Consider the following 23,065-nt stretch of genomic DNA (forward strand, 5'->3'; position numbering starts at 1 on the left):
TGCTTTGATGTTCTGAAATGAATAACAATACAGTGTAATATCAAACTCCGTACGATGATAAAATAAATGCCGTATGTTTGCTTTTACGATAGGAAGTAAATGATAATAACATTCAGCTCCGGACGTTATTAAAATACATGTCGAATGATTGCTTTTACGTTTGGCATGTTTGGAAGTGAATGGCGGTAACATTCTGCCCCATACGATGTTACAAAAATATTGGATATTTGCTATTACATTTCGAAATGAATAACGGTAATTCAGCTATGTTTGATGGTAAAATAAATGTCTGATGTTTGCCTTGACGTTCAAAAATGAAAAACAGTAACATTCGGCTCCGTACAATGATAAAATAATTGTCATATGATTCATTTCACTTTCGGAAGTGGACAGCAGTACCTTCAGCTCCGGATACGATAATGAAATAAATGTCGGATGTTTGAAATGAATAACCGTAATATTCTGCTCCGGACGATGCAAAAATAAATATCAGATTGTTGCTTTTGCATTTGGAAATGATTAACGGTATTAATCCACTCAGTTAGATGCTAAAACAAATAGCGGATGTTTGCTTTCACGTTTGGAAATGGATAAGGATATAAAAAAGAATTCATATCCGCCAAGATGCTAAAATGAATGTCGGTTGTTTGCTTTTACATTTAAAAATGATTAACGGTTATATTCGGCTCCGTAAGGTGCTAACATACTAATATATGTTGGATGATTGCTTTTACAATAAGAAATGAATAACGGTAACTTTTGGATGCTAACAAATGTCAGCAAATGCTCCCACTTTCTCATTTCAAACGTAAGTTTTAACCTCCTAGAATAAGCATCAACTTTTATAATAATCTCTACGCCTAGGCAAAATTTGCTAAATCTTAAAAAACAGAATAAGATGATTGAATTTTCTATTCACCTCTTTGAGACATGGGCATCTGCATCACTTCAATAATGATTAATATTAATTTTTCTATGTTTAGTAGGACTAATGTATTTTTTCTAATGTTTTTCCCGTTTTGGGTTTTTTTTTTTTGCGTCAGATTTTACTTTTGACCACCAAAAAATAAAAATCAATGACATTGGTGACCCGATAAAGTCAGTGTGGAACCCTGTCTATTCCATTCTTTATCATGCTCGGCCTATACTTCCAGATCATTATACGACACTGCATGTATTTTCATAATCGCATTGCTGGAAAAAAAATCCAGTGCTTGCGTTCTCGGGGAAGAATAAATGAAACAAACTTCGTGAAAGGCCGAAAAAAAGTTAAAATATAGGCACTACGCAGGATATTGATGTTAGAACAGTGGACCGTGATTAACGCCAAAGACATAACTGTCAACACCTAAGCAGGTGCGCCACGACGGTTAAGAAATCTACGCGCACGGTATGGCTACTCGGTATCACCCACGATCAAAAATCAGAACACAGTGGTTAAAGAAAAGAGCGTAGGGTTAACGTAAGTACTCCATTGGCACGGGTGCTATGTGCATATCGTGTACGTGTGTAGTAGGTAGGTGTTGGGGGTTTTTCTTGTCAGCTGTGTAGGCCTACCGGGTATTTCTTTGGGCGCGCGATTGTTAAGAATATTTACAGTCGAGTGTGAAAAGATTTGTAACATGTCTCCGCTGTCCACGCGCGCTTAATCGGAGATTCTGAGTGGCGTTGCAATTCGATTCGAGCTACATGTTGGGAAAAACAATAAGTTAATTAAGATCAGGACAGTAGATTTCACTTCGAGATAACCGAACTTCGAGTTATTTTCTTCGAGCTACGCGAATTTTAATACACGGAAACTCCATAGGAACAATCGGGACTTTCATTTTGCACCCGAGGTAAGTGATATTCGGCTTATCTGACGTCGAGGTATCCGAGGTTGACTGTATTTCTTCTTTTTTTTTTTACTTACCTCCTTCATCACATATTACGCACAGTAGATTCGCAATCAGAGGCAGAACCCCATTGCAGACACGAATCTGTGGAGCAAACAATCAAGAAGAATGGTTTTAGATGATACCGGCACTAATCTCTGATTCATCATCACATGGAACAAGCTAGTGTGATTCGTTAATGCATGAATTATCATTCTTTATATTTTATTTTTTGGAAAAATGGGAACAGCGGTGAAAGAAGAGAAGGTACCGTCTACAGAACATAATGGACCAAATGATAAAGACTTAAAATTACAAAGACCAGTAATATAATTGTTGACAATGAGGAACAAGCTAAATCTCTTTCTAAACAGTCAATATAATAGAGACACTCTCTTGGGTATCAAGGATGTGGTATTCTTCGTTCAAGGCACACAAAGGTTGGGGCATCCATAGCAGCAGATTTGGCAATGCCACAGGGATGCAATATTGGTGGATTGGCAACTGTTGAAGGCAGTTAATTATGAGAGAGATTTCTTGGAGCGGTTACACACGGTCAAAAATTCGTCATTTGAATGATGATTCCAGTGAAAAATAATTCTAATCACGAATTGGAATCACGTGTGGAAGCAAATTAGAATCGCGAATTCAAATTCTGGTCCGGAGGTGAATTCCAGTGAAGTTTCACTCAAATTACGGTGTGAAATTTGCGTGTGTAATGCTTGACCTCCAAAACATCTTTTGAGGGGCGGAGCTTACGTGACCTTTCAAGCACTTCCGTAGATAATACGCGCACCGCATGCATGCACTCGATCGTACGTTTTGATTGACAAGTCACCAAGGATTACGTAGCGCCTTAGCTCGAGAATTCGAATTCTAATCACAGTTTTCGAGCGAGTTTGTGTAAGGTCCGATAATTCTAAAGACGAATTGCAATCATCATTACAATGATGATTCAAGTTACAAATTTTCTCTCATGTGTAACCGATCTTAGTCACTCCAAATGTACCTGGGTATAAAATGATAAAGAGTACATTCCTTCCTTATCACTTCATCCAAGGCAAGAGTGATTTTGCTGTATAGACAGTCTTTATACAGAGAAGAACTTACAACTCTTCTCTCATCCCTTTCTTTTTCATCCCAGCTCTCCCTTCTTTGCTATCTAAGGCACACATGCTTAAATCACTTTCACTTACCAACATATTCTATATACTTTGGGACCACCCTCAATCAACAAGTTGTGCTTAATTTAGTTCCCTCACAGCATTCCATGCATGAGTTTATCCAAATTGATGAATTCTTGCACTGAGTTGTTTTTATCACAACTGATTGACAAATTGCCTTTCATTGAATGTAACCTGCTAAGCATTGATTATGCCTATGATTTTTGTTTTCATGGCCATTACTAGAATGCTGAATAATTGATATTCATTTACATCAATTAAGGGCAATTTGTCAGTTGCAATGCATACTAAAGTTTACTGCAGTTTTGTAAACTGATACATTCACCCGCTACATGTACACGTGTGCTCGTAGTATTTGACTTTGTGTGAATGTTTATGGAATCAAACAGAAACTGAAGGCCCCAGTTCCATGATATTGACGGATCAAAGAAGTCACCAGCAGTTTGATACTGAGCAGGTCTTATACAGTACCTTGGAAGTGGGCTCAAAGATATGTATACAAACTTATACTTGCCCCTCTGCACTAATAAAGATGATTAATTTCTGTGTGATAGGCTCTGTGCAGCTGGAGTACATGGACAAGGTTTATAGTCATCGATCTTACCGGATCTTGCCCAAATTTTTTTTTAGACTTTGTTTTGAATGTGTCAATTGAAGTGCTCTCTACTACACACGAATAGACTGTTCCATTCCGATATCACTTTTTGAGAAAAAGAGGATAACCTCAACTTTGTCTTGACATGCTTCATCAAAATCTTGAATCAATGTCCTCTTGTTCGGCTGCCAGATGGAAAGGTCTCGGCTATCATATTTTATAAAGTCACCTTGTCTGGGTCCAGTTTCTGAGGAGCCTTGGCCACGTCCCCTAGAAACTCTGCCAGGACTCTTCGGAAGTCTGCCATCCCCGTGCCATCCTGGTACACCAGTGTCGACTTGCTCACCTTCGACAGGTCCACAGTTCTCACCTGTGCAGAAGACGCAGGCATAACTTTTGTGCAATGAATACGATCGACTAGACCATGATATGTGATTACATAAAACAGACACTAGATGTCGTCTAGTTTTGTCTGACACGAGGACTGATGTTTCTGAGCTTTACTCTCCATTTCATTTCAGTAACCCTTTGAGGATGGGTCCCGAGTATACTCAGGCAGGTGTCTATGGGAATTGCTTGTTATGTAGCAAAATTGTTACTATCCTCAAAAGATTAAACAAAGATCACTTTCCATGTTTAGCTTAAGAAAAAAGGATCTTAAAAAAAAAACAACAACTGATGATTTGTTGAGCTTTTAAATCTTGAGACCTTTCTTTTCCTGCCTTTTACTAATTTCCCTGTCTCCTCCCAATATCATTTTTTGACTGCTTCTAATGATCTGATGTAATTTGCCATCTATCATATCTCACCTATTTACTAGAACAATGATATGGATCTTGCAGTATTACCTGACCATTTTGGCCCACACTGCAAGCAGTGGTCATACCTTCTCTAATATGAGATCACCCAACAGTCTGTTTTCTGCCATGCCAAGCTGAATGATACCCTAAAATGAGAGAGAGAAAAGGAAAGATGTTACAGATATTGACAGCCTGTTGTCTTAACCATAGACTGGGGGGGGGGGGGGGGGGGGGGGCTTTGGAGGTCCCCCCTCGACATTCTGTGTGGTGTGTCACCATCCCACAAAGCCATCGCCATGTTAAACAACTTTTTTCTTTCAAGTCTCCTGCATCTTTTGACATCAAATTTGCAACCCCCAGGCACAGGGTTCTAAAGTTACGTATAAATATGTAGAGCCTACAAGCTTTTCAGACCACAAAATGCTAGAAAACATGAATTCTTGTACAATTTCCATGCAAATTGTGCTTACAGTCATATTTGATAAAAGCATGATTTTTTTGGCTTCTATTGATTAAAATCAATTAATAACATATTTTCATGCTGGTAGCAATGTGGTATAGGCATTGTCACAGACAATAATATTTCACTGAAAAAATAAAAATTCGGAAAACAGAGATACAATAAAAATTCTGAAAAACAATGAAATATCTAAGATCTTTTTTTTTGATGGCACAATTGTTTTTTACTTACCTTTGCTAAGGACACTAGAAACACACACACACACACACACACACACACACACACACACACACACAAATGTGCAGGGATGCCAAGTTCAAAAATTTTTTATGAGTGATATTTTCATGACTCGGCATCTCGGCATGCGAATGTGCGCACAAGCGAGGATGTGGGAGGGGTTTTTCTCCCCTGTGGCCTCCCACGGTAGGGAACTTTTTCAATTTTTAGCTCTTAATGGTGCGATCAGGTGCATACTTAAAGGACAAGTTCACCTTCATAAACATAAGGATTGAGAGAATGTAGCAATATTAGTGTGGTAAATGGAAATATGCGGTCTGTTATTGTTGCGTCAATGCGTTGAGGCGCGTTGTGTCCATGCCATGGCGCAGTGTGCGTGTGGTTGGCATGGGCACAACGCAATTTTTATTTTTCATGTGAATATAATGACGCAGATTTGATTGATTCTGGATTCTTCACTTTCACTTGAGAGAGAATGGACATACAAATGTATTCTCTACGAGCTCTGCTATGTTGAATAGTTAATAGGCCTGTATTTGTTATTCACTCTGTATTCGACATGTAGCTGAGGATAATGCAGAGTTTATACATGTATCGGCAGACTGGGACTGTTTGATTTGTTCAAATAAATATATGCAACGTCAAATGGAGACTGTCAGTGTCATCATTAACCCGGCTTACAACAAATGGTGTCAGGAGTGGGATGATGACAGCCTGATGGAGTGATCCACTTCATCCAGTTGAAGAACCCTGATCGACGAATAACAGCCTCGAGTATGACGGAATAATGGTCCACGTTTCGCTCCGAGGAGACCTGCTGTTTTAACTACACTTTGGTAGCGGACAGGAGTGCTGGGTAATCTTGATCTTGATCTTGATGGTGTACGTTGATCAGCCCTGGTAGAGCAGCACTACTCTGTGAGGCAGCTTCAAGATGATCAGGCTCGTCGATGGCGGGCTGGAGACTGGAGCTGATGGTGCGTCGGGAGTTTTGCTGTGGACGTCGGAGTGCGCTGGCGTGCGTCGGGGGCAGCTGAACATCAATCGGGATGCGAAATCGACGGTTACAGAGCTGCGATATGGCATCTCACGCACTGAGCAAGTATTTGGTAACTGAAATAATGGATGATGCTGAACTTTCGTTTAACCGATTGGACTTCATGCAGAGTTTGGACCTATGATGCCATTTGGGCATTACGTTTCATGTTTGAAAATGACGTGTAGGCCCTATTAGAGATTTCTAATTGGTCAAACTGCGTAATTAGTCATGTGTGAACAGTTTGTTTATAAGGATGTGCAAATTGATAATTTCTCTTCGACATCATTTGGACAGGCAATGAAAGGGTTGTGTGTAAATCTCGCTCTAGGCCATGCACTGATTGAAAAGTTTAGTGGGTATTGTGAAGATGGCACAGAAACACCTTTTTCTAATTGGATGGAAATGTTTAATCTGACAGTTGAGCCTTTCAGTTTAAGTGATGAGGAAAAGGTTAAAGTTTTAGTGAGCAACCTCACAGGGCCAGCAAGAGAGGAGATTATCTATTGCCTGTCTGAAGAGAAGAGGAGGAGTTTTACAGAGGTTGTAAAAGCTCTCCGTCTGTGTTTTAGTCGAGAGAATTCTCACAATTTGCGGTGTTTGTTCTATGAACGTGTTCAACGTGATGATGAAGACTTGGCAGACTTCAGTAGGGCTCTCATTCGTCTTTATGCCAAATTGGTAGATGCTGCAGACGATGAGAAGGAAGCTGCGGCTCTGAGGCAGCTTAGGGATGAAGCTCTGTCAAATCAGTTTGTCAGTGGAACACGGGAGAGAGAACGAATTTTGTTAAGGCGTTTGCACATGAGAAATAGGGGAGACCGATTTGAAGTGCTTAGGAGAGAAGCAATGCTGGAACACAAGGAGTGTTCACTGACCCGGTTGCTCAGCAGCTAGATCTTTCCTCAGATACAGCTGTACAGGAGGAGGAGGATGCCATATCTACTCTTTTGAATGGGGGATCGCAGATGCTGGGTTGCGTTGATGTAGATGAGGGTGGTGCAGAAATTGATGCTAGGGGACATGGACATGAGTCATGTGATGAACAGGTTGATGCAAAGGATTTAGATGCTGGGGTGCTTCTAATTGCAAATCCTGTAGGAGAGGGTACCAAGAGGGTTCCCGAATTATCACTTGAAGGTCAGGATGTCCAAAAGCATGCAAAAGTGCAGCCACTAAGAACTAACGTAGCGCCAAAGGAGCGGTCAATTCCGAAAGGGGAGAATATTTCTCATGGTGACATTGTTGTCAATAATGTAACAACAAGGGAGGCATGCATACCTAACTGTAACATGTGGAAGCATGAATGTCATGTTCAGGGAACGGTATGGGGGCCCTGGGAGTCAAATTGGAGACCGGATTTTGGGTTGGTCGCTGCAGGTTAGAAATCCGCTGTCCGTTCATGGAATTTATTGTGAGTGGTAATTGATTCGCTTACAGTGTATACGTTCATGACTGCAGCTGAAACTTGTGTACCATCTCAAGTAGCAATGGAATTAGGAACTATGTGCATTTAGAGATGCAATATCAATGCGAGAAAGGATTATCAATATGATATACTTGTTTTAATTGATATGTGATTGATAAGAAGTTTTTAATGAGATACTGGAATAGCGATGTGAAAGTATTTGAAATCACTATTACGTGGAAAAACGAAGGAACTATTATTGTTTTAATTGTTTTGTTGGCAGCTGAACAACATGGCATTCTGACAATATTAGTGGTTGTTCAGTGAGTCAAGAACTTTTGATAATGAGAATAGTTGGTCGAAAATTCACGCTTTGAATGATCCCTTAATTTGTGTGAAGTTTTGTCAATGAGCAAATTGTCAACTGTGACGATATGACACATTATAAAGCGGAGAAGTTATCTTTATCATTCGCTTGCTAAAGCAGGGAAGCTCATATTTGTTATTAGTGAATTCTAACATTCCGTGACTTCACTTTGTTTTAACTGTTGCATTTCCTGATATGTGTTATATTGATTCATTGAGAAATACATTACTTTTAGAAAATTGATTATTATCATACGGGTCGTATGATATAATCGCGGGGAAGTTGTTGTGTTGTTGTATGTACTTACTACAGGCATTAATGTATGGTCGTATGCGACGCAGTAAATGTTCTGTTACGGCACGGTTGACATGATTTTTCTGTTCTTTTATGCATTGTTGTCTCGAAGAATCTGTACATAACTGACAATGTGGGACGACTGTGCTTTACATCGAAACGGAACTGACGAAAATTGTAACATTAATGTGTTATTCTCTTTGCCCGGAACGTTTATGCCATGTATCAAACATGAGTTTGTATGATTTTATACTATAAATTTGGAAGGTTCAAAGAGTTTCAGCTCTTGGCAGATTTCATATATAACGTTCAATTTTGTAGTACTAGTATTTCGACGTTTGTATATTTGACTGGAAAAGCGGGGAACACACGCTTTCCTGAAATATATTTTTTTAATTATCTACTGTTAATCCGCTCTGTATGGAATTGCTGTAAAGTGTAATGATTTGACATGAATTTTTTGTTATGTATTATTATGTATAATGATATGAAAATGATATGATGTAATTGGGATTATATAACCCATGGTTGTGTTATATAATCGCGGGGAAGTTTGTGGTAAATGGAAATATGCAGTCTGTTATTGTTGCGTCAATGTGTTGAGGCGCGTTGTGTCCATGCCATGGCGCAGTGTGCGTGTGGTTGGCATGGGCACAACGCAACTTTTATTTTTCATGTGAATATAATGACGCAGATTTGATTGATTCTGGATTCTTCACTTTCACTTGAGAGAGAATGGACATACAAATGTATTCTCTACGAGCTCTGCTATGTTGAATAGTTAATAGGCCTGTATTTGTTATTCACTCTGTATTCGACATGTAGCTGAGGATAATGTGGAGTTTATACGTGTATCGGCAGACTGGGACTGTTTGATTTGTTCAAATAAATATATGCAACGTCAAATGGAGACTGTCAGTGCCATCATTAACCCGGCTTACAACATTAGTATAACACATCATTGAAAGTTTGAGGGAAACAAATTTTACAAGCTATGCTTTTAGTTGGGTCACCTCATTTCCGTTTTGTATAGTAACTCTATATTCTGTTAATTCATGTTGTTATATTACTGTAATATTATGTGTCAACATGTACTGTAATCATCAATGCAATGCAATGTAAATGAAAAATGCAAATGCAATGTAAATGCAATGTAAATGCAATGTAAATGGAATGAAATGAATAAATTCAATTCAATTCAAACCAAAGAGATTCTGAGTGGAACATGCTTTGTTTATTGAGGTCACTATGCATTCCTCACCTGTGGATTAGAATCCTCGTGGTAGTTATTCGCTATGTTGAAGGGACTGGGACCAAGCGCCGGTGGCGTTTCGAAAGATAACATTCGATTGATTCTGCTGGACAGATCGGAAAATGCCATGTTTCCTCTGCTCCCAGGCTCAGCTCAACATGCGATCCTTGAACCCTGTGAAGTGCGTCGTCATTGAAAGAAACTGGTGTCAGTCGCCTAGTCGCTGATGGAATGGATCGGAAAAATATCTCGGTCTTCTTAATACCAGTAAGTTTATGTACTGTAGGGATGTGATGTATACAGGATATACCCACACAACCCTGAGCAGGTACTGTAATACACCGTACAGCTGTCCGCTGGTTCTCGTTGCGCCCGGCTGCGCCGCCCCCACACGGGGATCCACCTGGCGCCTCCTACCGGCTCTGGCGGCATACCACACTCTCCGCAAGCCGAACCCGGAAGAGGGAGTCCTCAATACGTCATGACCAGCTGGGAGATGTTTAGGCCCTCACCTAGCACTAGCGTACACTTTACCTGTCCCTGGCCGGTTGATCGCGCACACTTTGACAGCCGCCAAAGCGTAGCCAAGCGCAAACCCTGGAAAGGACCCTGTCCCTGGGCTTTTGATAAACTTTGAAGCATCCACCGTTAGATGCATCAGATGCGCAATCAGTCTCATCAGTTTAGATGGTCTATGGTCTTCGTAATACCCTTCATATGTCACGGGTGATTTCTCCTGTCTCGGCCTTCGATCTGATCTAGTTTTCTACTAAAAACAACTCGCTAAGTACTCAAGGAGCAGAGCAACTCGCAATGGAGGTGGAGTTGGCCGGAAGAACAGCCCGTGTGTTATCCTACGTGGACCCAGTGCGTGAGTCAAGTGGTAAAGTCGAGGCAAATCTTTACCATGAAACCGAAAATCCAAAGGTAATTCAGCCTTTTATCATCATTTGATTCATTGGAGTAGCTAATTGAGTAGAGCCTCTTGGTCAAATTCTCAATTGGTCAAGCGTGCTTATTAATACATCAGTATGTCAAATTACATGGACCTCTAACAAATAATTATAGTACACTAGTATAAAAATTACACAATTGTCATTGACATTCATCGCTCGTTAATTAATTCATGCACCTGTTTCTGTCAAAAGCGTCACAAAAGCATTTCAAACTATAGGCTTAAAGGGATAGTACAGTTTCGGCTGAGATGGGGCTTGTGAGGTTTTCAACGTTTTCTGATGATGATTTTTTTTGACATAATGAGAAACCTCTAATTGAGTATGAAAAAGCATATAATTCTAAGAGGAATTCAAAGTTTGTAATTGATGAAAATTGGTTTTGAAATGGCTGAGATATAAAAAACAAAGCAATACTAATAAAAGATGGGATCCACCTTCAATTAGGATATTGCTTTGTTTTACTCTGTTTTTGAATACCTCAGCCATGTCAAAACCGATTTTCATCAAATAAACATTGAATTTTATTTAGAATTGTATGCTTTTTAGCTCACCTGAACCGAAGGCTCAAGTGAGCTATTGCGATCGCCCTTCGTCCGGTGTCCTATGTGCGTCGTGCGTAAACTTTTTACATTTTCATCTTCTTCTTGAGAACCCCATGACCGATTTTCACCAAACTACTGTAGGCAGGTACATGTACCATCCCTAGGCGAATGGGATCTCAATTTGTTCAAATGGGCACCATGGCCCACCTGGGGGGCCCCTGGGGGGCCCAAACCCCCTACAATTAAGGAATCTTTAACTTCTTCTCTAGAACCAGAAGTGATAAGACTTAGTAAATACTATGATTTAGTACATTGATGACTGTATAGTTTCAAGTTTGTTCATGGGGGAATCAGGGGTGCCCCCCTTGGGACCCAGGGGAGGGGGGGGGGGGTGGGGAGGGGTCCTAATGGGGCCTAAATTGTGAATTTTCATCTTCACTTTGAAATACCCATGTCTGATTTTCACCAAACTTGGTAGGTAGCATCCCTAGGGGGATAGGATTTCAATTTGTTCAAATGGGCATCATGGCCCACCTGGGGGACTCCCAGGGGGACCCAAACACCCTAAAATCAAGGAATCTTTAAAAATCTTCTCTAGAACCAGAAGTGATAGGGCTTAGATAATACTATGAGTTAGTACATTGATGACTTAGATTCAAGTTTGTTCATGGGATTGGTGGAATCAGGGGTGCCCCCCCCCCCCCCCCATGGGCCCATGAGAGGGGATGGAGATGGGTCCTAATGGGGCCTGAACTGACATGTTCATCTTCTTGAAAACCTCATGATGAATTTTGACCAAACTTAGTAGGTAGCATCCCTAGAATCTCAATTCCTTCAAATGGGCACCATGTCCCTCTTGGGGGGGGGGGGGGGGGGGGGGCCCTTGCTTGGTTGCCCCTCCCCCCCCCCCCCCCCCAACACACACACACACATTAAGGAGTATTTAAAATCTTCTACTCTAGAACCAGAAATGATAAAGCAAAGTTAATACCATGAGTTTGTACATTGATGACTTTAGTTCCAAGTTTGTTCATTGCAGATCTAGGGCTGCCTGCCCCCAACCCCCCCCCCCCCACCCTGGAGTTGGGGGGGGGGGGATCCATATGCAGACCTAAGTTTCCAATGTTCTCAGGTAAGAGTGTGAAAGAATGCATGGAAGGTGAAATTGCGATACTCAGGTGAGGGCGTGACCCCCGGGTCTCTTGTTATCATTTAAAGTGGTTTTTTAAGTATACTGTATCTTAATTGCAAAAAAGTTAAAAGCTGTCCTTCTCACCTCAACCAAAAATAAAACTATCCCTTTAAGCATGCTTTCCTGCATTGATCTTTTCATCACTGCTGTTAGCCAGCCTGGATAAACAAGACAACACTTTGAGAAATTTAAAAAGTACCTGCACAGAAGAGTGGATTAATTAGTAATTCTCTTAAATCAAGAAAAATGCATGTGCAGTTGTACTAGTGTACATTGGTAAATCGCTCTAAGTATCAAATTCCATAATTTGTGAAATGCACGTACTTTACAAGAGAAAGCACCTATTTTGGCAGATTGGTTGTGATTTGCAATCTGATTTTTCCCATTTTTCGCACATTGTTCCTGAGTAAACATGGACAGTAACCGTAGATGAAATGTGTCCTATCATGATTAGGCCATGTTACATACAGAGTTTGTATGTCATGCTTGTCCACAAGTGTCCACTTCAGTAATTTTCAATTTTGTGACAAGAAAACTGTCATGTTTTCGGGTTTGCTGAGCACTAGTCTCCCTTTCATCAGTGTTTACTCAGAGGCAGTTGAGTCTGAAAAGGCACCTCGGCAAAATAAGACCGCAATGAGGGAAATGGTTCTTTTGTCAGTGACGATGCACAATTACACAAATACTAGGCTTACTGCACTAGCTCTGAAGAATGTTGCTTTACATTACAATTATGAAAGCTGTTTTCTTTTCCCCTTTTTTCCTTCTTGTTCTATCTCCCCCTATCTCTCCCTCTCTCTCTTTTCTTTTCTACAGGGCATTGTCGATTTGTGTATGTCGCAAAACACTCTGATATCAGATGTGCTCCTAGAAAAGGTTTGTGTTAGTTGATCATTCATTCTCAGTCTTATTTTATTCTTTCTTGAGTAGAGCTGCAAACCAGAATGATTTTATTTCAAATACTGTTTTCTCATGCATCTTTTTATCCAGCCCGAGAACATGTTTTTGTTCTGATTTGTTTCCGCAGTTGCTTTCATAAGAAACAAAAACAAAATGTACATCAACAAGTATTCCTTATTTTCAATGCTGTAAGTATTTTGACAGAGTTTTAGTTCAGTGCTATGAAAGATGAACGCCTTAATCACACTTAACACCTAGATGCCGACTACCTTAGTGTTTCCAGGGTGCACAAAAACAAGAAACGATACTTTTTTGTGAAAAGTAATTGCAGAATGAAAAAAGAGAAAATCTCCAAGAAGGTTAATTTTGCAAAGAATGTGGAAAGAAAGAGGCATCTCATTGAGAGTGATTTGAAGTGTATTGATACGAATGCTCAGTTTAAATCATTGTGTGCTATGTACTTATTAAACAGGCTTTAAAATATTTATGAATGATTAAAAAATGCAAACAAACAAATTAAAACTAAAAATTATGAACAAAGTTAAAGTGTTAGGCCCAATTCTATTTGTTGTTGAGTTCATTCTGCTTCATCGTTTTTAATTTAAAGGTCCTGTTTACCTTTGCAAGCAGTGATTTAAAAAAAATGTCCAAGATATCACACTTGATGCATATGTGTAGGTCAGTTGTATTCACAAAACATCCTACCATATAAAATAAATGTTTGCAATAAAGCGTAAAATATAAGGAGATATCACTATCTTTCTCAATAAACCATAATAGTAGACGGTTTAGTCTGGAAACATTTTTATTATAACTATTGTTCACATTTTGTATATTCAACAATACTTAACATTGACTATACTAATTCAAATTTTTACATTGTGTGTTTCCATCCTTGAGTCACATTTTAGAACTATTTTGAAATACTAAAGCTGGGTTTTTGTTTCATCTGCAAATGGTAAATAATGCCTCTAAGCTTCTTTGGTGACTCCTTCGCAGCTCAACCAGCCAGATGTGACCCGATGGGAGGAAGGGATGTTGGTGTACACTGAGAGGAATGGTGCCAGGCGTCTCAGGGTGGCCTTGGCGGACTTCCTCACGTCGCAGACGGGCGCCCCCAAACCTCTCAACCCGGACAAGGTCAGGTGTCAGTGTCTGTCCGCTTCCACATCTTCAGTCCAGGGAAAGGCCATCCATCATTAGGCCTGAGAACTCGCATGAAGTTAGATAGAAACTACCACGATCTTTACTACACCTTTGCTTTTTTTGACAGGAATAACACAATACAAACTATCACCCTCAGATGATATGGATTACTGGGTATGCCATATATTTTGCATGGTTTCTATATTTGCGAATTTTGTGAGTCTGGTGCTATTAGCAAATTCAACAACATGCAAAGTTAAACTCTGATCCCAACATGAATGCAATGTGCATGCCTCTATTTCTCTGTTCATTACTGTTCTCCACGATTGCTGGTCTACAAGTAGCCACTCGCGAAATTGTCTGGAAGTTCTGCTTTGCGAAAAATTGGACTCACTATATGTATGGCGTATACAGTATCTCATGGTTTGGGTATTACTGCATTCCATCAAAACATGGTTGTATCATCAGCCTGAAATATGACTTTGTATTCATGCGCAGGGGGTTTGACAAAAACAAATTTTGTTAATTGTATCCTTTTTTATCACAGAACTTGATTTTGTTACTTCTCAAATTAGATTATTAGAACAAATTATCTCAAATTACATGCAACATGATCTCAGGTGTGAGCTCCCAATATTTTCCACCATCCCATTTCAGAAGTTCTTTTTAATTTACTTTTTCTTCTACATGTATAAGACTGTATGGAAAGCAAACAATGGAAAAGTGTGTTACAGTGTATAGAAGTCCCAAGGCAGTCAGATATTTGTGTATATTCAGGCTAGGCTTCATGATATTGCAACTCATTCAAGTACAGGCTAAAGTTTTCATAGTTGTGGCTCTTTTTCTTTCTTTCTCCCAATACTTTCTATAGTTCTGCATCATGAATGGAGTTACAGGAATTATGAATCTTCTCTGTTTTGTGCTGTTCAACGACGGAGGTGAGACTTTCCTTCACCGAGTTTGGTTCGAAAATATTTTCAGATGAGTGAATCAGATACTCAGTAATTTTGATTCCACAGCAAAAAGGGAAAGAAAAAAGAATGATAGATTTCTAGTAATCAGATTGTCAGTACGACCCATTTCAGTTTTAAGATGTTTACAATTACACGTATCATATTGAGATGCAGTGATTACGGGTAATGACAGCACCGAATTGATGATTGGCTTACAGCCAATTTGTAACAATCGACGGTAGGTGAGAGTACCTGGATGTTAAAAACTCTACATCAACTCAAGACCCGTTCACTTTCGGTCATGATTGTGTGTGAGTCGAGTCTGGAGTTGCGAGTAAATCACACTGTGTATGTGACTTTACTTTATCCAGGCGAATAGTTTTGTTCATGCCAAGCAATAATGTGTGTTTTTTTTTTATTGTTTCATTTTCTTGTCCGATGTCCACTCCTTAGACACTCTGCTATGTCCAGCTCCTTTGTACTATTCCATTCCTCGTGACATCATGGACGTAGCAGGGGTCAAGATATACCCTATCAAGCTCAGCAGCAAAGTAAGAAGAGAAATTAGTACATGTGAATTTTTTCCTATTTCTGTTGCAGCTTGAGTGAACAGGTTGTCGTCCAAATGCCAATCAAAGACTAGCGTTATAAAGAATTAATTTTCTGAAAGTCGAAAAGTGGAACAAGAAGCCACGTGCAAAAAAAAAGAAAGAAATGGAATGATTGTAATAGCAGATGTTAGTCCCAACATTATTCATGCCACCTATTAGGAAATAATAATGATAAATTGTCTGTTACATTGTGCATTTCCAATGAGATACTGATCATGTAATATGTTGCAATTACTGTATAAGCTGTTATTTTAGCGAGGGTTTGATTTTCGGGAATTTCGCAAATCACAGTTGGATCGCGATTTTAACAACACGCGAAAATGTCTCCATGCGCTTGAATGATTGTGCATTTACATTAGCATCGGCATCTGTTCGCGAAAACAACATCTCATGAAAATGTCTATGACCTCATCCCCGAAAATGTCTGTATGCGAAAATAACAGCATATACAGTTCTTTCTATCCATGAATTCATTTTTTAGTGGATGGCAACGTGTGGGTTTGCGGCACTGTGATGTGTAATGGAGAGTAGGTCTGTATGGACTTTGCGTCTTTCCAAAGCATTTCATCTTAATTGTTCCCTTTGCTGTTTGTTTCTTTTTACGTGTGTACAGCCTGGTCCCAATGGTGAGAAACCATTTGAATTGACTGCGGAGCACCTGAAGGCAGCACTAGAGAAAGCCACTCAGGAGGTAATGGGATCCTTTTTTTTCTTATTTTTCTTCTTTCAAACCATCCTCATCATCATCATCTATTTTCATTCAAAGGTATAATAACTGAAGAGGGATTTACCTAGAACATGTATTCAGTGAATGCTGATGTATGAGTAGAACACATCAGCGAAGTTTGTGGAAAATCAGTGAAAATCTGTTAACCCATTCAAGACGAGTCCCGAGAATACTCGGGCAGCTGCCTATGGGAAATGTGTGTTATATAGCAAAATCAGTCCGTCCTCAACGGGTTAAAAAGACTTCTAAAGGTTGGGTTAATTTAATGTGCCATCATTACTGGCTGTTGGAAGACTACAACAATTTGTGATGCCACACCTATCGAACTACTCCTATATAAAGAAAGTGAAAAGGAATGTCTTATGAAAGGAACACATTCCCTTGACGTGTTGCTGACATATTTGAAATGTAATATTATCAGCTCCCAGGAGCCCCCAGGAGTTTTCCAGGGACAGTATGTGCAGAAAGTTCTAAAGAATAATAATCTAGAATTTTACCTGGGATTTTACCTGCGAGATCTTTGATGCTACAAGATCTCCCTGTAGAAAATTTGCTGAGTGTGAAAGGGGTATACACGTAGTTTTGATGAGTTGGGGAAACCAAAACTCCAAGAGCAATGTAGATTGAGTGAAGGCAGCAACATTATTAGAACACATCAGTGTAAATTTGAGGAAATTTGCACAATCGATGTAAAAGTTATTGATTTTTAAAGTTTTTGTATTGTAATGACTGGATAAGGAGACTACTAGAGTTCATGACGTCATATGTGGATAACAATATAAAGAAAATATAAAGGGAATTCCACTAAAATTCATTTTTTTCATGAAAATTACACATTTCATCAACTTGATACTGACATATGTAAAGGGTAGTAATTATTCCCCCTGCTTTCTGAAAGCAGTTAGTCAAGTGCTCTTTCATTATGCTAGAAATTGAAAGCATGTTGAATTTTCTTTATATTTTCTTTCTATTGTTGTCCACACATGATGTCATAAACTCAAGTAGTCTCCTTATCCAGTCACTACAACATAAAAAACTCTAAGAACTTATAACTTTTGCATCAATTGCCCAATTTTCCTCAAATTTTCACTGATGTGCTCTACTAATGTTGCTGCTTTCACTCAATCCATATTTCTCTTTGGGTTTTGGTTTCCTTTAATGTTGATAGCCCTGTCTTCCTTGTCATCTGTGCACAGGGCCATGAAGTTAAAGGTGTCTTCCTGGTCAACCCAAACAACCCCATTGGATGTGTGTACACCAGAGACGCGGTTCTCACTTACTTGGACTTCTGCAAACAGTAAGATGGGATGAAAGTATTCTTCCTGTTTATGAATTAGTTAATCAAGCAAGTACTATATCTTCATATGACAGACCATTTCGGATGAGATTTGTTCCAATCTTTTGTTTTATTTGTTAGAATTTCTGTACAAGTTTACATTTCAAATACTTTTATTTTCCAAACTTCCCAATATAAATAGTGAGTTAGTCAAAACTCATACTGGTATTCAATAATAATCTTGTTAGTGTTCTATTTTATGTTATCCTATATTATGACATACGATCTTATATTTATATTGAAGTCTATTTGGTCATTTTTCTTTTTGAGTGAGAGAGGGAGAATTTAGACACAGTCTTAAGATGTTTTCTTCTTTTTCTTCTTTTTTTGTATTTACTCTGTATGGAAATTAGTTAAATATCTGTCTAAAAATGCATAATATCTAAAAAAAAATCTAACAATGCATAAAATTTCAGGCACAAGCTTCATGTCCTCATGGACGAGATTTACCAGTTCAGCAACCACGATGAGTCTGTGCCAAACTCCAGCGTTCTGGGAATTCCCCTAGATGACATGCCTGACCCGATGAGAACCCATGTGTTGTATGGTTTCAGTAAGGTGTGTTGGACTTGTACATCAAGGAGTTGTACTGTGCCAATTGTTTGTGTGTGTTTGTTTTTGTTTGTGTTTCTTGTGGGGGGGGGGGGGGGTGTTTCTTGTTTTTTTTTTCTTACTCCTGTTTTCTCTCTTTGTGCCACAGTGTAACGCCCTGTAGATTGTATGGCACATTAGTTTTACAAAGAATGAGCTCTTTGTGAATTTAATTTTATATCATTTATCAATAATTATAAAATTTTTCATGACAAGGTATTCTTCGAAAGAAATGTGTTTGCAAGAGATGCAGTAGGCCTACAGCTATTAAGTTTTATAGAAAATTGCAATCTTTGCTGTGGTATGAATATATGGCAGACCTGTGGCTAAGAACTCTTTTGATGTACTGTGATATATTGCAACTATAATTGATCTGTGGTGTGCGGTCGTGCGTTTGAGCAAAATTTGCAAAGTTGGCAAACCGTCAACTGATTGGGCATGCGAACACGGCAGACAAAGAGTTATTCAGCAGCAAAAAATATGAATATATATGATATATGCATGGGCTCACAACTGGAAAAACAAAACAAAACAGAAAAACTTTGTAAGAGCAAGAAATGATTTGTAGCAGTTCCATAATGTTGTATTATAGTATCTAAATTGATATTTGATTTTCTTTTGGTATTTTTATGATGTTCAGTTGATCGGTTGTGTGTAATATTGCAATTCCTTTTATCATCCCAGTACAGGTATTATATTTCGTTTAAAGAGAGCTTACATACCAGTTTCATAGCTTATGCTCTAGTTTATATCATCATATGAGGATCTATGTATTACTCTTTCATATTCATTTATAGAGCAGCAGTTTCTGTACACATGCATACTTTTCATTCTTAATCATGTTTGGATCCAGTAAGTCTCTTTACCAATTACTTGTGGTTGCATTTTTTTTTTTTTTTTACATTGCCATGTAACTTATTTGGTTAATTTTGTCAGGACTTTGGTATACCTGGATCTCCTCTGGGTGCCCTCTACACATGGAATCCAGACGTTTTGAAGGTCTGTGTTCGGCTGAATGACTTTCAGCAAGCCGCCAGCTCAATTCAGATTCCTGCTGCTAGACTTCTAGAAGATAAAGGTCTGTTTACAATGACCTTCCTGGATTCATGATTACAGCTTCTTCTCCATCTTCATCCTCTTCCTTCTCCTCCTCCTCCTCTTCTTCTTCTTCTTCTTCTTTTTCTTTTTCTTCTTCCTCCTCCTCTTCTTCCTCCTCTTCCTCCTTCCCTTCCTCCTCCTCTTTCTCTTCTTTCTCCTCCTCATTCTCTTCCTCTTCTTCTTTTTCCTCCTATTCTTCTTTTGCATCAAAGATTACAGTGTCTTCTTCATAATCACTCTCCATTTCTTGGATTCATTAAGGAGTATTATACTCTACACTGAGGCTAAAAAGAAAGAGAGAGAGAGAGAGAGAGAGAGATAGTTTTATTATTCAAATAATGGACCTAGCTTCATGAGCATTATTGGAGTTTCTCAAGGGAAACAGGCAGGCTGAGTTTATAGCAGGCTCAGTCTCCAGACGCCTTGTTCACTTTTATCAATGTCCTGCTGATAATCTGATAGTTCGGCTGTGATAATGCTGCACCAAGTTTGGTTCATTCATGCAATCTTTCATTCGTTCATTCGTTTGCTCGTTCATTCATTTGTTCATTTCGCTCATTTGTTTTTATCGTTCGTTTGTTCAGAAATTCCTCAGTGCCCAAAGATTATGGTTTTACAAGTAACCTTTCTCGAAGATGTGGAATTCCATTATCTATACCTCAGTGGTGTAAGACATGTTTCAAGGCACCTTCTTTCAAAGGGTTTAATCACTTTGCTTGTACTCCTCATGCCCAAAGACTGGCTGCATGGCACCTTCTTCCCCACCAACCTGTTCAGGCTGAGGGCGGCACTTCTTGTTGCCATGGAAACCCTGGATGAGATAGGAGCCTCGTACTCCAAGCCCAGCGCTGGTCTCTTCATCTGGGCAGATCTCAGCAAGGTCAGTTTATTATCATTTTCTTTAATCTTTGCATGTCTGGCCACAAAAAATGCAGTTCAAACTCTCCTGAGCCTCATAGGCACGCACTCAAAATATGTTTTCCGTCGGTTTCAATGGTAAATGAATGGGGAGTTATGTCCTCTTGTTGCTAAGATAGTTTTTGTCTGTGAAACCTTCTTTAAAGGTTACAGAAATTAGTTTTTCCAAATATTTATGTGTGTAGCATATAGATTTTTTGAATTAACTCTAGTCTTGTCAAATGAAAAACTTATGCTTTATAAATTTTAGTGGCAATAGGGGACTCTGGAGGCATTTATTTTCTTGTCTGTTTATTTTCAACAGTATGTATGACGTTCTTTGAGTTCATGTATATTGGGTATTTTTGTGTGATATGTCAGTTGTTGTTTGTAAATATCTGATAGATAAGATGAGACCAAAATTTGTGAGTTTACCTGAGTTCCAAGGTTGTCATTCATTGTCAGAGTTTGGTATTAATTTGCAACAGCATAATTCCATTTGTATTGGACAAACTGGAGTCTGTGTATGCACGATGAAAAATACATTACTGGGATAACCTGACCCAACCCCCCCTTCCACCCCCCTTCCACCCCACTCTCCCCCTCACCCTCCATTTGAATGTTGTTGGATCCAATGGATGATGCCTTGTGCAGCATGTACTGTAAAAGTGGTTTCTTTCGCGGTGGTTTTATTTACACGCTTTTCGAGCTTTGAGTTTGAACCGCAAATTTAACATCACGCGAAAATGTTTTGAAAAGTCACGCAAAATTAACCATGCAAGAAAATGTTTTGAACTCGCCGCTTGTTACAACGCTATTGTGCACATGCACACACAAAGATTCCGCACATTGAGTGTATTGATGGTCAACACACACAGAGCGATACCGCGCAATGTCATGTTATAAAGTACTCGAGAGACGGGATTTCAGATAAGCCTGCATTTAATTTCAATTTCTATTCGATAGATAAAAGAATAATGGGATTGTAGTTTGGGTTTTCATGTGCAAAATAAAACAGTTTATACCGACTGTGAATTCACAGATTTTGCCGACCTCAAATTTTAACACACGCGAAAAAGTCGGCACCGATGGAAACTGCGAAAGTATCTGTATGCGAAAGAAACCGCTTTTACATTATTAAAAAGAAAGTCTTCTGGTCTGCTATGGTTAGTTTCTTGCAGCTAATACGCCGGAGGAAGAAGCAAAACTGACCGATCATCTGCTGAAGTGCGGGGTTGGTTTGTCGCCCTCGGCTGGCTACTGTGGCGGAGAGTTCGGCTGGTACCGGATCATGTTTGCAGTGCCCCCGCATCAACTCAGAGAAGGTAGGATAACGAAATAATGTTGTGATTTTTTTTTAAAGAAATAGAAAAAGGAGAAGGCTGACAATTCTGCTGCCATTAAGAATAAAAACTAGCAAACCATATTCCATGATTTTATTTTATGAGAAATGAGAGTCATATTTGTTGAAAATGATTTATGATATAGTTGTAAAGATGGGTTTTGATTATTATAATATGTCGTGGGGGTATGGGGCACAGAGCCAAATAAAAGTCTGTGTTGGTGAAGATTTGATGAGATGATGATGATGATGATAATAAGGCTTAAGTATTATATGTTTGTATTATTTTATCATTTTTTAATGCAGATTATTGTATTAATACTGTGGAAGATAATTACACCACTGTTGTTATTGTTACGTAGAAATAGTATATGTATTGATATTTGATTGATTGATTACCGGTAATATTTGATATTTTATGTTTGATATGATAGCCATGTTTTTGGATGCAGTAATGTAAACTCTAATGTTGTTTTTTTTTTTTGTACCCCATGTATGTGTCTAAACCTGCCATTCGTTTTGAATGAAATGGTGGACCTGGTTCTTTTGTATACATGTCATTCTAACACTTTCTTGAACTTGAATAAAGTCATAATTAAACAACTACCCTGAGCTGGAGAAATATCACACAGCATTCCAATCCTCATCGTCAAAAGTGTTGATGTTTTTTTAGTTACTGTAAAAGTTGAAATTTTCACGGTGTTCAAATTTTTGCGCATTTCGCACAACCAAAAGCAAGCGCGAAAATAAAAGCATGCAAATATTTTTGCCCGCCATATGTTCCAGTAGTTGATGTCTTGATTCCGCGGTATTGAAAACATGTGAATTTCTTCTTACCCTGCCAAGCGCGAAAAATTAGTACAGTATTTGTACATGTATATAGGGTTAATGTGTATAATGATCAAACTTTACATTTTGATGTCTCACATAATATTATTCTATGTCACATCCTCTTGAATAAAGACTAGAGTTAATCCAACATGTTCCTTTCTTTCTTTCTTTCTTTTTTTACCAATGTTGCTCATGTATTCAGGACTGAAGAGGTTGAAGGAAGCTTGCTTGTCCTTCTCAGCGAAGACCTAGACCAACATCACGGATGCTTCCTTTCATCATTAGCTGTCCTGGCCTTGTTTGATGCCCGTCCATTTGGTCTCAGCTGTTTCCAGCTTCAATGATTTACATTACCTCTCCTTGGCAATTACATATGTCAGTATAGCAAATATATCATTTAAGTTCAAATGCTGCTCTAAATTTTTAAGAAAAAAGG

General features: G+C 38.9%; 1 protein-coding gene across 1 annotated transcript; it reads left to right on the top strand.

Annotated features, from left to right (window-relative positions):
* Window positions 1-10,282: 10,282 nt before the first annotated feature.
* LOC139727670 (1-aminocyclopropane-1-carboxylate synthase-like protein 1) lies at window positions 10,283-22,948 on the top strand. The gene is made up of 12 exons (XM_071638651.1): window positions 10,283-10,434; window positions 13,014-13,073; window positions 14,097-14,237; window positions 15,115-15,181; window positions 15,650-15,747; window positions 16,421-16,498; window positions 17,731-17,831; window positions 18,287-18,428; window positions 19,398-19,539; window positions 20,297-20,439; window positions 21,628-21,781; window positions 22,832-22,948. The coding sequence occupies exons 1-12, from the start codon at window positions 10,321-10,323 to the stop codon at window positions 22,879-22,881; spliced, it is 1,290 nt and encodes a 429-aa protein (XP_071494752.1). The 5' UTR covers window positions 10,283-10,320; the 3' UTR covers window positions 22,882-22,948.
* Window positions 22,949-23,065: the final 117 nt, after the last annotated feature.

Source organism: Diadema antillarum, unplaced genomic scaffold (assembly GCF_040938485.1).
Source record: "Diadema antillarum isolate AM-2024a unplaced genomic scaffold, OU_Dant_1.0 seq00000142_RagTag, whole genome shotgun sequence".
Classification (NCBI taxonomy): domain Eukaryota; kingdom Metazoa; phylum Echinodermata; class Echinoidea; order Diadematoida; family Diadematidae; genus Diadema; species Diadema antillarum.